Source organism: Colossoma macropomum, unplaced genomic scaffold, assembly GCF_904425465.1.
Source record: "Colossoma macropomum unplaced genomic scaffold, Colossoma_macropomum, whole genome shotgun sequence".
NCBI lineage: Eukaryota > Metazoa > Chordata > Actinopteri > Characiformes > Serrasalmidae > Colossoma > Colossoma macropomum.
The window spans coordinates 17,653,541-17,667,837 of record NW_023494804.1 but is presented as its reverse complement, the minus strand read 5'-3'; the positions used below and the strand labels follow the sequence as shown (position 1 = coordinate 17,667,837).

At 40.1% G+C, this 14,297-nt stretch overlaps 1 protein-coding gene across 2 annotated transcripts; it reads right to left on the bottom strand.

The window, feature by feature from the left end:
* Positions 1-673: 673 nt before the first annotated feature.
* LOC118824512 (prenylcysteine oxidase-like) lies at positions 674-11,036 on the bottom strand. 2 transcript variants are annotated; one of them, XM_036594728.1, is made up of 7 exons: positions 10,924-11,036; positions 10,152-10,296; positions 8,984-9,190; positions 7,680-7,854; positions 7,166-7,377; positions 4,886-5,038; positions 674-3,866 (listed from the first exon to the last, which is right to left on the bottom strand). In XM_036594728.1, exons 2-7 carry the CDS (start codon positions 10,261-10,263, stop codon positions 3,196-3,198), a joined length of 1,530 nt encoding a protein of 509 aa, XP_036450621.1. In that variant the 5' UTR covers positions 10,264-10,296; positions 10,924-11,036; the 3' UTR covers positions 674-3,195. The 2 variants fall into 2 exon arrangements, with proteins under 2 accessions (XP_036450621.1, XP_036450622.1); XM_036594729.1 differs by having other exon boundaries at positions 10,829-10,967.
* Positions 11,037-14,297: the final 3,261 nt, after the last annotated feature.

Below are 14,297 nucleotides of genomic sequence, written 5' to 3'. Positions count from 1 at the left end.
TTTGCTTAGTTTAAAAGGGGAATTTCACAGGTTTTTGAAAACGTTTGCGTAATATCCGTTGTTGCAATATAAACAAAGTCATTTAGAGTGATTTGATGTAAAATGGCACAATGAAGTGAAACTAGACTCAGATTTCTTTACAGTGGTGGTGATAAGAACCAGGGGTCACCATGACTACCACTCATAAAACAATGACTTTTAGAGGCCCTAAACTCTTCAGACGTCTGGTTCCTATCACCACTACTGCGAACAATTCTGACTTGATCAAACCACTCCGAGTGACTTTGTTTGCATCATAACCAAGGAATTATATGGAACTCTTGAAAAATTGGTGGAGTTCCCCATGACTACAACACAAATATAGCTTTGGGAACTATTTTGCCTCACAACATCCTGCACGTATCCCTCCACCATGAATGGATTTTTTAAAAAATCAGCCTGAAAGCTTCTCAAAACTATCGTAAAGCAATGTCTCAGACATCAGGCAGTGTATTCATGACCACTTCATGTAATAACTTTATGTGGAATGGAGCATTTAACACCAACCCACTCTGAATGACTCTGTTTACATCTTAACTGGTTCATTATGCAGAAAATATAGAAAAAAAGGTGGAATTCCCCTTTAACCCAACACAGTAGTCCTCAAAAGCCTAAAAAAAAAACACTTAGCATCTTTTAAACAATCAACAAACTTTTCCATTTTATTACTGAATGTAAACAAAGATCACTTTTTGGAAGACAATATTTTTCAATTCTATGAAATAATCATTACAAACTTCTATCATTGGCAAAATTAATACAAATCACATTTGCTACAACCCACCAAAAGTATAAAGAAGCAGGTCTTGAGCAGGTCTATTGACTGGTGCAGTGACAACTGTTCACTCCTTAAAAAAAAGGTACAAACTTCTTTTTTTCATTCTCAATGCTTATTACAAACAGGGAATTCAATAAGAACTGATCATTTGTGCAGTTTAACCCTGAATTTTTACATCAGCAGTGTTATTTGATCAAAAAATGAAAGGTTCTCTGCCATTTTACTCCTTTTTACTCACCAGCAGTTCATAAACAGATCAGCAGATTAATCCTTATTAAACAAAAAAAATCAGTTTTACAACTGCACTTGCAGGAACCCCAAAAAATGATCTTTAATCAAATGTATCAAAGTTGTTTACATTAAATCCTTAAATGTATTAAATTTGTGTGAGACAATTAATTATTCAACTCCATTAATCACAAAAATACTAAACACCAACAAAAGTGTTTTTGTTCTTTTAAAGTGGCTGGTTAGTGCTGCTGGAGACAAAACTATTTTGAAGAGTCTGAGTAAGCTAAGCCTTTACGGCTGCTTCTTAAAGGAGCACTTTACTTTATCCACTTTAGGAGCTCCATCTACCTTGCAGGTCTGCAGTACAGCTTTACAGTTAGAAACTGCACTCCATCTGCTGCTGCACAGTTTATCAGCCCCCTTGACCTCATTCATCACTGGTCAGTTTCCACAGAGCCACTGCTGTCCAGATATTTTGGAACTTTCGCACACACGTCAGTGTTGCTACTTGGTTGAGAGCGGTCCCAAAAATATTCAGTGGTTCTGTTGCCAAAAACTGACCACTGATGAAGGACGGCTAGTCTCGCAAGCCAGATATCTGCCCAAGTCTGGAGTGTTTTGTCACTCAACATGGCCAAGAATCACCTACCAGGAAAGGCCTTTTGGTTGACATGAAATAACAAGGACTGTTAAATGATTAAATAATCACGATTAATTATATTAGTTTATCATATCCAATCGACATATTTGTTCTAATTTGAGCCTAAGGAAAGTTTTGCTATTCAAAAGGTAGTACATTTTGTTACAGCTATATATGTGGACAAAATGAGTTTCATCAGAATGTGTTCATAACTTTCAATAATTCAACATTAACATACGCATGAATGCAGAGTGAACATGAAAATAGGGTGAGCGAAGTTTCCAATTTCCACGGCATCCAGTGAGAGCATCAGTGACTGCATGTTCCACCTCCTCTCTTGCACCTCATACTGCTGAGTTACATGTTGTTTTGAGGGGAACTGTAGCTTTCACTCTGTTTTCTAGCGCATGGGTTGTTGATTTGTCTATAGTTTTCCTGCAAGCACTGTCCAGTGTAGTCTGCCAGTGCTTACATTATAAATGTTACTGATATTGCTGGCATCAGTGCTCTGTTTTACTTGTAAAAGATGCTTCAGACATGGCACACTTCAGTATTAAACAAATTTACGCCATGGTAGCAGATGGAAACATTTTTTTAAATCCTGTTAACTTTGACAGCTCCAATCACAGACCCCCAGTGTAGCATGACGTGTAGGGGAGCTACAACCAACACAGACACATGGAAAACAAATGCGTTGGCGAACGTGAAGATATCTTACTTAAAAGCAACTAAATGCTTCAAAGAAAACTCAAACAACTTTTAAACACACAATGTTGTGAAACTTTTTTCAATTCAGTGAACGGTCTCAATCCAAAAGGCTCCAGACTGATGAAACCTGTTGCATGGAAGTGTGTGCACACAATGACGTGAGTATAGCCAATCAGAATGCAACCAATAGTTGTGGCCAGCTTACTGTGCAATAGAACTCTGAAGGCATGTGTCATTCTACAGCTGGTGTCCACACCCATATTAGCAACTTCAGGTCAAAGCTGGATTTCTCTATGGCAAAAATCAAAAGGATTCTTGAAAGTCGGTGCCCTGTGGTAAATAAGAAAGGATTCAGATCTTACAGTCATTTTCTTCTGAACATCACTGGATCCTCTAAATTACGAGGTTGTTAAGGAGTCGAAATATGAACATTGCTACATCTGTGCTAATGACAAGCTACCACTATTGATGTTGCATTAAAGCAGATCTACTTTTAAACAACACTGTAACTGTAACACTGTTATATACCAACTCCAGCTACTCCTACCATACTCTACTACTCCCAAAGCACCTTAACTCCCACACTGGATAAATCTTGCTGGTTTGTTTGAGGTATTCTTGTGCACTCGCTGCCTTGTGATGTCAATTCAATGTGCAGCAGTGTTAGCTTACATGTTGTAAAATTCATATTTCAGCTTCTTAACATCCTCGTAATATAGAGGATCCAGCGACGTTCAGCTGAAAATGTAGGGTAAACCGTATGAGGCACTCCAGGACTGGACTCTGCTCCCCGCCTCCTCTACAGCTCTCCACGGAGGCGGGTGTGCAGGTCCTCCTGGTCGATTTTGTCGGTCTGGTCGTGCCAGCGGTGGTGGGCAAGCAGCGCCACGTTGCGGGCTGAGATGGCGCTCATTTCCATGCAGCTGGCAGCCCATTCAATGGTGTTGAGGTAGAATATACGGTCATGGAGAATGAACGGTGGCATGCGCCGCTGTGGGGGACTGTATGAGGGGTAAGCCAGCCAGCGCTTCTCCCACACCCCCTCCCACGACACGAAAATCTCCCGCAGCTGCTCCTTAGACAGCGGCTCCTGGGAAAATACCTTCCACACTCTGCTCTCGCTGGCTGGAGGCTGGCGGTAACCCTGGGGAATACGGATTGGGTCCAGAGAGCCCAGGCTGTTGATAGCCAGCACCTCGTTATCCGTGGTCAGAATATCAGAGACGGCAAAGTCGGCCGGTTTCTGATTGGTTCCCAGATACGACATGTTGAGCCGGCCCAGGACCAGCGTGGCAACAGTCTGGTGGTAGCGTCCAGGAAAGTGAGATGGGATTGGAGGAGAGAAGCCAGAGAAGCTAATGTCAGAGAGACCTTGGTGAAGAGGCGTGGCCACGATCACAATGTCATAAAGGGAGTGGGCGGGGCCAGAGTCACCAACGTAGTTCAGCTCATAAAAGTTCGCTACAGTACCTGATTGGTGGGGAGAGCGAGAAGTTATAAAAACACAGTGTGGTTATATTTAGATAAATTAGACTGATTTCTTGCATTTCAGAGTCAGTGGCTTAGCTATGGCAACATAAAGAACACCAGCAGGTGGTAGCTTGTTTTTCCTTATTTTTCAAAAAAATTAGGAAGCCTTAAAAGTGACCAGTCACGCAGTCAAAGATCAAACAATAGTCAACCCTCTAAATAAACAACAAATAAATCATGACATCCTGCAGTGAAATTTTAGAGATACTTAACTGTTTTATTCCAGAAGGTATTATTTCTACATCTCCCAGAGTTCCTTTGCACTGTTTCAGTTTAGTGGGGGCAGGGCTAAGTCTGCACTGCATTGACACTCCCCCACTCCATCCAAAACAGCACAGAGCACTGCTGTATTCCCATAATACCACAAGTCACTAGTTTAATCTTGTTACTTCAGTAAATAGCTATGTTTTGCGTGAAATTAAACCAATGATAAAAAAAATAAAATTCTCGTCAGTGCCTTCAAATGCTGATCATTTCTCCAATGACTTCAACCAGATTCATCTTCTTTCAGTGTTTATCAGCCTGCCCCAGCTCCTCTTCACTGCACAGGGAAGGAAAACACTTTACTTGAAGCCTTCTACATAATATTAATGGGCGTTATATGCTGTCAAGAGTTCCCACGAGAAACTTTCTTCTGTAAAATAACAGCATTATCATTAGTGGTAATCGTCATGACATATGTCATGATGTTTGATGTCATACTAGCTAACTACAGAAAAAAATACAGCATGTGACATAAACTGTCATGACATAAGCTGCATGTGACGTCTGCAATGACTTGTTAATGTTATGTCAGTGTAATGTAGCAGGGTTCATGTAAAGTGTTGCCTGGGTTTGTGCCCAGCTGATCAGACTTTCAGGTGCAGGTGAACTCCAGGCTCTCGGCTCTAACAAATGTTGATCAGCCATGGCCTGAACTAGGTCTGACGTTTTGCACAGCCAATAAAGAAATGCCTTACCGCTTCTGGATGGCCTCATCTTCACAGAAACAGACGTGACTCGGGCCTGGATAACTTCAGCTTTGCTGTTGTACAAAAGCCCCGAGCAAACCTGCTTATTTCCTCCATCCACTGCCCACAGGCCAGAGTCTGCACCGGCCAGGGACACGGCACCTGCAGAGAAGAAAGATCAGTACTGTTTTATCTTAATATACATTTTTATAAGTAATAAGAACATTTATACAAACAATATGCATGTTTATAAGTCTATATGCAACACGTTTGACTACAGTATTTTGTTTATTATCAACTGGCTTAAGGCTGGTTTCCCAGATCTTGATTTAGCTCAAGCCTAGAATAAAAAGGTTTTCCAAAGAATAATTACCGTTAATGTTATAATTTTGTCTAAGTCTAGGCTTAATGCACGTCCGAGGAATGCATGTCCATTAAAGAATTAAGCAGTAAGATGCTGCATGTACAGTTCCACCCTGAAGATGGTGTTATTGTCCTTAATAATTCTGAGCCATTAGACACAAACCTTCTTTTAGGCAAATCGGCAAAGCTGGCTGTAAGCAAAAGTACTTACTAGAAAGTAGCCATTCTAAATAACACAAGAATTTATAAATAAAGTGTGTAGACATCTTAAAAAATAGTGAGAGTATAATCATACTCATATCATTCTGCAATATTTGAAAACTGTTTGACATTTATGTTTTCTATTGCTTTTTTAACACAGTGTTGCGATAATTTCTTCAGACAGAACAATGGTATGTTTACTTTCAACTTGAGAGAAGAGAATTGTGCATTTTATCCGCTCCACCTACCCTATAGAAGCACTTTGTAGTTCTACAATTAGACTGTAGTCCATCTGTTTCTCTGCATACCCTTCAATGGTCAGGACCCCCACAGGACCCCAGAGCAGGTATTATGTGGTTGGTGGATCATTCTCAGCACCGCAGTCACACTGACATGGTGGTGGCGTTAGTGTGTGTTGTGCTGGTGTGAGTGTATCAGACACAGCAGTGCTGCTGGAGTTTTTAAACACCTCAGTGTCACTGCTGGACTGAGAATAGTCATCATCATCATCATAATAATCATAGTCATTTTGAACCGCTTAATCCAGATAGGGTCGCGGTAGCAGATGGTAGGGCAGAGAATCCCAGACGAATCCCTGTCCCCCCGCAACTTCCTCCAGCTCATTCCGGAGGACCCCAAGCCGCTCCCAGGCCAACTTGGAGATATAATCCCTCCAGCGGGTCCTAGGACGACCTCAGGGTTTCGTCCCAGTAGGCCATGCCTGGTAAACCTCCACCGTGAGGCAGCCAGGGGACATCCTGATCCGATGCCTGAACCACCTCGACTGGCTCCTCTCAATGTGGAGGAGTAGCGACTTCCTCCTGGATGGTGAGTACCGACGGGCAAAGAAGCATGAGAGGAGTTTTGGCGAGGCCATGGAAGAACACTTTCGGTTGTCTTCAAGGAGGTTCAAGTCAAGTCAAGAAGCTCAAGTCAAGATTCTGGACAACAGGTACTGGACAACTGTCCAGCGGCTCAGCAGTGGCTTTGCTCAAGCTGTAGTCAGTGGGGGTGGAGAAACTCTGACTTCAAATGAGGATATTGTCAGTCAGCGGAAGGATCACTTTGAGGAACTCAAAGTGAGACATGCCTCCCTCACAGAAGTCACGGCCAGACGCTTCTGGCATGTCAGACTCCATTTACCTGGTGGAGGTCATTGAGGTAGCTGGCAAGCTCCTCGGTGGATGAGATTCGCCCAGAAATGCTTAAGGCTCTGGGTGTTGTGGGGCTGTCATGGCTGACACACCTCTGCAATGTCGCATGGACCTCAGGAACAGTACCCTTAGACTGGCAGACCGGGATGGTGGTTCCTATTTTTAAGAAATGGGAACCGGATTTGTGTGCCAATTACTGGGGTATCACACTGCTCAGCCTCAGTCAAGATGCAGCCAAGGTCAGGAGGGAATTACGCTAGGAGGCTGGAGGGTTGCGTCTCTGCTGTTTGCAGATGATGTCCATTTGGCTCCATTGCATGAATGCCTCCAGCTCTCACTGTTAAAATTTTCCTCTCTTGGACTTCTGGCTACGGATGGCTAAAAATAATTCTGAATTGTACTAAAATGATGAAATTGAATCGTGGTGAAATTTTACATTTCATGATGTACCAGATCATTTCCTAAAGAAAAGTAATTGAATTGAATAACTCTAAGGTCAGAAATTACTCCCCCTGTTAGGCAGGATATTACATTTATTTGGCCTGACTCAACGATGTGCTGTGAAACTTACCCACGAAAGCGCTGAGGCGAACACTCTGGCCATAGTTAACGCGCGAGATTGGAGTCACAATGTCATTGATGAAGACCTGAGAGAAGCCATCGGCCAGCATGGCCTCCTCCAGCGTCTGATTGAGCAGCATCAGGAAGCTGTCTCCACCCATGGCGTGCAAGAGCCGCTCTACACTGGAGAAGGAGTAACCAAACTGCTGGTATTGATAAATCCTGTGAGAAGCGAAAAACTCAGTGGGTAAGGGTTGGCATCTCACACTGTCATTGTGTGTTGCGTAGTGAGGTTTTAGCATGAATGTATGGAGCCTACATAGCTTATTTGTGAAATAAACGATAAGGATTATAAAGTTGAATTGTCTTTGAATTGTGACTTAATGATAAAGGAGCAATGTGGCTCCTAAATGAAGACAAATTGTAAAATCACTGCTATTGAACATACTCTATGTTTAGTACAGGTGGAATTGTCCTTCTTATCATGTAACTGATGACCAGAACTGAACTGTGGTTTAACTCACCTCATGAACTTATCCAGAATGCCCTCCACCCACATGTGCATGCGAATGGAGTTTAAGCCGTAGCGCCACAGCATCCGCAGGAAGTTCACAATGAACCAGTTGCTTTCCTCGAAGGTCAGCTCCTTTCCGTTAAATATGGCCACCTTAGAGGGGACATCAGCACGGGCGGACAAACCTGACGGAGAGAGCAAGAATCTGAATATTTACTGTATCAATACAATCATATCAAAATCTCCTAACTCTGTTTTTGGTTTGTTGGATTTTTTTTACGCTATTTGAAAACAAAAGCTGCCTTTTACTTCGTGGAAACATTTCATGATGTACGCACTGATAAAAATGATGTAAACAGGCTTGGTTGATCATCTGTGTGCCACCAAAATAGCTCCAAACCACCAAAGCATAGATTCTACAAGACCTCTGAAGGTGCCCAGTGGTATCTGGCACCAAGATGTTTGCAGCAGATCCTTTAAGTCCTATGAGTTGCGAACTGGAGCCAACACTGATTGGACTTGTTGTCCCAGCACATCCTATAGATGGTCGATTGGATTGAGATCTGGGGAATTTGGAGGTCACAGCAACACCATGAACTCTTTGTCATGTTCCTTAAACCATTCCTGAACAAGGTGCATAGGGTGGCAGGGTGGCAGGGAGCATTAAGAAGGAATACCATTGCCATGAAGGTGTGTGTACTCTGTCCTCAATGATATTTAGGTAGTGGAATGCATCAACTTGCCATCCACCTGAATGCTGGACCAGGACTTCCCAGCAGAACACTGTCCAGAGCATCATTGTCCATCCACCTGCTTCTCTTCTTCCCATAGTGCATACTGGTGCCACCACTTCCACTTCCCCAGTTAAACAGTGCACACATACCTCTCCGTCCACGTGATGTAAATGAAAACAGGACTCGTCAGACAAGGTGACCTTCCATTGCTCCAAAGTCCAGATATGACACTCGTGTGCTCACTGTAGAAGCTTTTGATGGTGGACAAGGGTCAGCTTGGGTACTCTGACCAGTCTGCGGCTACAGGGTCCCGTATGCAGCAGCATATTTCTCCCGTAACCATCATTCAAATTTCTGCGTCTTGTGCCACAGTAACCCTTCTGTCAGTTCTTACCAAACGGTGTAGCCTTTGTTGCTTTGGGCTCCCAGCACCCTGTCACCAGTTCCTCCTTGGGTCACTATTGGTAGGTACTAACCACTGCTGACCAGGAGCACCCCACAATCCTTGTCTGAAATGCTCTGACCCAGACATCTGGACATAATGATATGGCTACGGATCATGTGTTTGTGAAAAACTCACCCAGTTTGTCCACAAAGTGCTTCATATGCAAATTAAGCGGGTGTATGATGGACCCTCCGATTTCATAATCGTGTCCCCTGATGTTCTCGGTAGCAAGACGTCCTCCTACAGTTCCTGCTTCAAACACGTCAATCTTGACGGACGGTCCGAACTCCTGCCTGAGGAAATATGCTGCTGCTGTTCCTCCGATTCCTCCTCCAATGATGGCTAAAAGAGTCACAGCAAAGCCACATTCGTTATTTCTGTCACACCAAAACCTTGTTACTTCATTTTTCACTTTTAATGTTATACACCGTAATAAGACCACCAGCTGACATGGTCCACAATAAAATCTTGTTACCATTAAGAATGTTTTTTCATCTCTTACACTAACTTTTAAAAGCTTGGAATAATTTTTCATATTAATACATTTGTTGCTTATTCAATATTAATATATACAGTACAGACCTAAATATCCCAGTGTAGACACTAGAAGATATTTTAAGATGTTTCATTTTATATTTCCTAAAGTTTTGTAGAAATATTTTACTTTGAGAAGTTATCTGCCTTGAGGTTTGATCAGCACATTTCAAGTACGAGGCATTCTGGATGTTAGTTTTATTGGCACTTCATTCTAAATCTTATTCTTAAATGTTCTACAGCTTTCTCTGTCATTATACTACAGCTCTGTTCATCATTTTGGACACTAATATTTCTTGCATTTATACAACCTCTTACTATTTGGAAGTTTTGGAGTTGTAACAGTATATTAGGATCACTTTATACATACAGTTTTTATATTTTAACATATAAAGTTTCAGTTTAGAGAAACAAGGTTTTGCTTTGACAGTGACAATATCCAGTTTCAGAATATCACATCCAAGCTTTCCTTTTTTATTTTTGGAGCTGAGCTGAGTGAAAGGGGTCAGTTCCTCTAAACTGCTACTAACACTTTACACCACTCATCTATAGCACTGTTTCTCAATCTTGGTCATGGAGTTCCTCTGTAACGGTCAACTCAGAGTTTCCGCAGCTAAACTCAGATAATTAACAAATTTTATGAGGGTCAAACAGGTGGACAATTTGCAGTACAGGGTTCCCAGAATTCCTGCAGGACCAGGATTGGGACCCACTCGTCCATGTGATTAGATCAGACATGAAAAGAGATGAACATCTAACCATGCTTTACCGATTTTCTTAGGCTGCTCTTTCAGCTCGGGGGCTGAGGCAAGACCCCTATGCCCCACCTGACAAATCCCAAGGAACAGAAGAGCTTTGACTGACAGGTTTCTCAGAGACATTGTGGACACTTAGTTCTCCAGAGGTACTGGCATCTAAAAAGAAATGGAGAAATTTAATAAGCAAAGCAAATTAAATAGTTAAAATTCAGGACAATTACAGTTCAGTTTAGCACTCAGTTCATCTCTCCTAGGAATTACAACATAACCTTTATCTCTACATGTTGGCAGCAGTTCAGTATGTTTCATGCCGAAGGTGAAAATGTTCCTGTGCCTGGTGAAATGTTCCTTGAAACTCATGGAGGCTGTGCTGTACATGGTTCTACGCAGCACCAAAAGGGGAACTTCTCTCGTTACAAGCTCGACATCATAATAACAGAACTTTTTTGTGGCTACACAGAAACATTTTCAAAAAGTTTCTATACAGAATTCATAGTTCTAAACAGAACAATCACTTTTAGTAAGGAACCCTCACCTTTTAAAACCGTGAACTGCAGAAATAACATCATCCTATAGATGGTAAATGAGAGGATACTTTCTAATATCACTTGATTACTAAAAAATAAAACCTGCAGGGGAACAAATGTGGAACTGCAGGAAAATCTGAGACCGACTAAAAGTTACTGACCTGCACACAGACTCACTGGTTTGATTCACTCTGGAACATCCAGCTATCTGCTCAAACTCAAATTTTTTGTGTGTGTAAAAGGGAGAGAACCTCACCGTCTCCCGAGCTCTGCAGAAGAGAGTTGTTCTTGTGCTTTTACAGTCAGTAAGCTGTTAGCAGCTGCAGCTACAGCTCCTCCACCCTGTTCAGAGCAGCAGCGCGATACCAGCAACAGTTCTGACCGGCTTTGGCAATATTGTTTCAAAATAAAAGTCTATAGTATTGCGTTTGAAAAAGCCACACTAGGTCAAAGTATGCATTCTGGAGAACGTTTATTATTATTATTATTATTATTATTATTATTATTATTATTGTTGTTGTTGTTGTTGTTGTTGTTAATTTTCGTACTATAACAGATTTTTGCATTTAATGTAAGGAATATATGGATCACAGAATTACAAACCTAAATACAGCCACAAGTGATAATTTAAAGTAGAGATACTCAAGGTAAAATATTACTCCAGTAAAAGTAGAAGTCCTCCCTTTAGACCTCCACTTGAGTAAAAGTACAAAAGTATTTGCCTTCAAATGTACTTAAGTATCAAAAGTACCAAAGTACTAAAAGATTATTTATGGCTCTAATGTCCTATTACCATTTTTGTAACAAGACTCTTGCTTCATTAACTCATTTTAGGTGAAAATACTCCAGTGTCACTCTTGGTAAACCAATCTTTATTAGAATGTCATTAATTAGTCACTGATGTATATTAAAATTATCATAAGCACAAAACACTGAAGGCAAACAGATTCCATCAGGTAGAACCGAGTGACCATGAAATAACTTTTTGCAAACAAAGTTTCAGTTTAAGATTTATTTGCAACTTAGTTACAAGCTTAAGTTTAATAAACTTGCTTTAAACACAGGTTCACAAATGAGTTTTCCTTTATTATATTGCATCTGTAGGTCTCTGTTCATAAACATAAACTTGCAAAAACAAATTTACTATAAAATGAAATAATGTTTGTATAAATACAGAAAAAAGACATGTCAGTCACAACTGCATATGTGTACATATTTATATATTGTGGTCTATTTACACAAAGTTAGGTCAGTTCCATCGCTTATGTTGGAATAGGCACTCCCAAAATTTCACGCTGCTGTGCTGCCTTTGAACCGCGTGCTTACACTGGGTCGGTATGTCCAACAGGTCAAAACAAGCTCAAAACAAAGTCTGTGCTGTACCCTGATTGGTGTGTTTGCTTCACACTTCTTTTGTTTTGACATGTTATATTTTTTTACACACATAAGCCAAAAGGAACGACAGATTTTACATAATGTAGTGGAGTAAAAAGTAAGATATTTGACTTTGAAATGTAGTGGAGTGAAATGCTCAAAGTAGTTAGCTTACATTAGCTCGGAGCTAGCGCGTTAGCTCGGGTTGGCACAATAGCTCGGGCCTAGGGCGTTTGTTCTGGGCTAGCACGTTCTCTTGCGACAGCAGTAGCACGTCCTCTTATCTGCACACACAACACCCTTCTGTGTTATGGAGGACCAGATTTGCCAAAATGAAAAATAAATAAAATTAAAAATAAATGACTTAAATAAATGACATAAATTAATATATAAAGTAGAATTGCAAAGAATAATGATGATAAATCTAAAAATAAATAAATATACATAACAATTAATATATTAATAAATAAAATCTTATATAAATTCATATGTCTGCATTTATTTGTCTGTTTAGTAATTTATCCTTCTCACTATTTTTTTTGTTATTTATATGTTTCTTTATTAACATTTTTTCTGTTTTTCTATTAATTTATTTTATTAATTTATTTCCATAACTATTAATTTCTATATTTATTTATTTCTCTATTTATTTCTGTATTTCCTTGTCCTTATGCTAATAAAGGGGCTGTCAGTCAATGATGTCACAGCGTCTTAATATTCCTTTTGGTTGATCGATGTCAGACTCTGTAGATAGATTGTACACGTCTTGCTCTCTCAGCGGTAACTAAGGACAAGACAGTACAGTAATGGCTTCTTACAGCAGCAGACAGTCAGAGATCTGAGAGTCTCGGCTGATCTGGCTGAAAATGCAGGTCCGGATTGTTTACTCTTTCGTGTGGAGGCTGTGGGGACAGTTGGATCCATTTTGCTGCCTCTGCTGATACAGAGGTCGACCCCGTAGTGTTAAGAACTTTGGAGGAGGTGGTTCAGCGTCGTTTCCTGCAAAATTCAGATCACTCAGACATTTGGACGCCCTTCTCATATATGGCCTGTGGAAGCCATCGAGAGTTATTTATCGGCAGGTTTGTCTGTCCGTGTAGTTCTTTATGGAGTTGGTGAAAGAACAGTTTAATCAGCTCTTCTCCTCCTGGTCTTGATTGCCAAGCCTGAACGTGAAAAACACGCCCCCTCATTATCATATGAACGAAGAAATACAGAAATAAATGAATGAATTAATGAAAAAATAAATAAACGAATTGATGAAAAAATAAATAAATGAATACATGAATCAAAGAATAAAGCGAACAATTGTTAAAAATATAGATATGGAAAAAATATAAAAATGGCATTAATAAAACAAAATAAATAATACAGAAATACATAAATTGAGAAATATATAACTGCAGAAAAAGGAAATATGTGTATAATTACAATCACAATAAGCAATATATACTTTATTTAGTTTTTTTATTTATTGATTAACTTACTGAGCCATTTATTTTTAAATTTTATTTATTTTTCAATTTGCCAAATCTGGTCCTCCATAGAACTGCAAAGAATAATGATAAGAAATCTAAAAAATAAATTATTATATGTAACCATAAATATATTAATAAATAAAATCTTATATAAATTCATATGTCTGCATTTATTTAGATGTCTATTTAGTAATTTCCCCTTCTCACTATTTTTTTTCTTGTCTATATGTTTCTTTAACATTTTTTTCTGTTTTTCTATTAATTTATTTCCATAACTATTAATTTCTATATTTATTTATTTCTCTATTTATTTATTTCTGTATTTCCTTGTCCTTATGCTAATAAAGGGGCTGTCAGTCAATGATGTCACAGCGTCTTAATATTCCTTTTGGTTGATCGATGTCAGATTCTGTAGATCGATTGTACATGTCTTGCTCTCTCAGTGGTAACTAAGGACAAGACAGTACAATAGACCACTGTAGTCGTGTAGTCATTCTGTCGTCGGCGTCATGTTCTTATGCCCATATTAGGAACTCCGGTTCTAAGCCCCATTTCTCTATGGGCAGAATGGATGGGGTTTTCGAAAAATCGCCTCTATCGCCCCCTGTGTTAAATAAAAATGTTCAGAACCCCATACGTTTTGTCCTGTGAACATTCTTCTCTCGAATATCACTGAATCCTCTGAGTTACGAGGTCGTTAAAGAGTTGAAATATGAATATTGCTACATGTGAGCTAAAGCTACTGCGCAGTGAATTCACGTCACTAGACTGGCAGCCT

Bases quoted from the DNA above. Each gene is read 5' to 3' on its own strand.
- LOC118824512 (XM_036594728.1), bottom strand. From the start codon at position 10,263: ATGTCTCTGAGAAACCTGTCAGTCAAAGCTCTTCTGTTCCTTGGGATT. The intron at 9,191-10,151 runs GTAAAGCATGGT...TGACTCTTTTAG, and splicing joins AGAGCAGCCTAAGAAAATCG to CCATCATTGGAGGAGGAATC. The intron at 7,855-8,983 runs GTGAGTTTTTCA...TCTCTCCGTCAG, and splicing joins GCACTTTGTGGACAAACTGG to GTTTGTCCGCCCGTGCTGAT.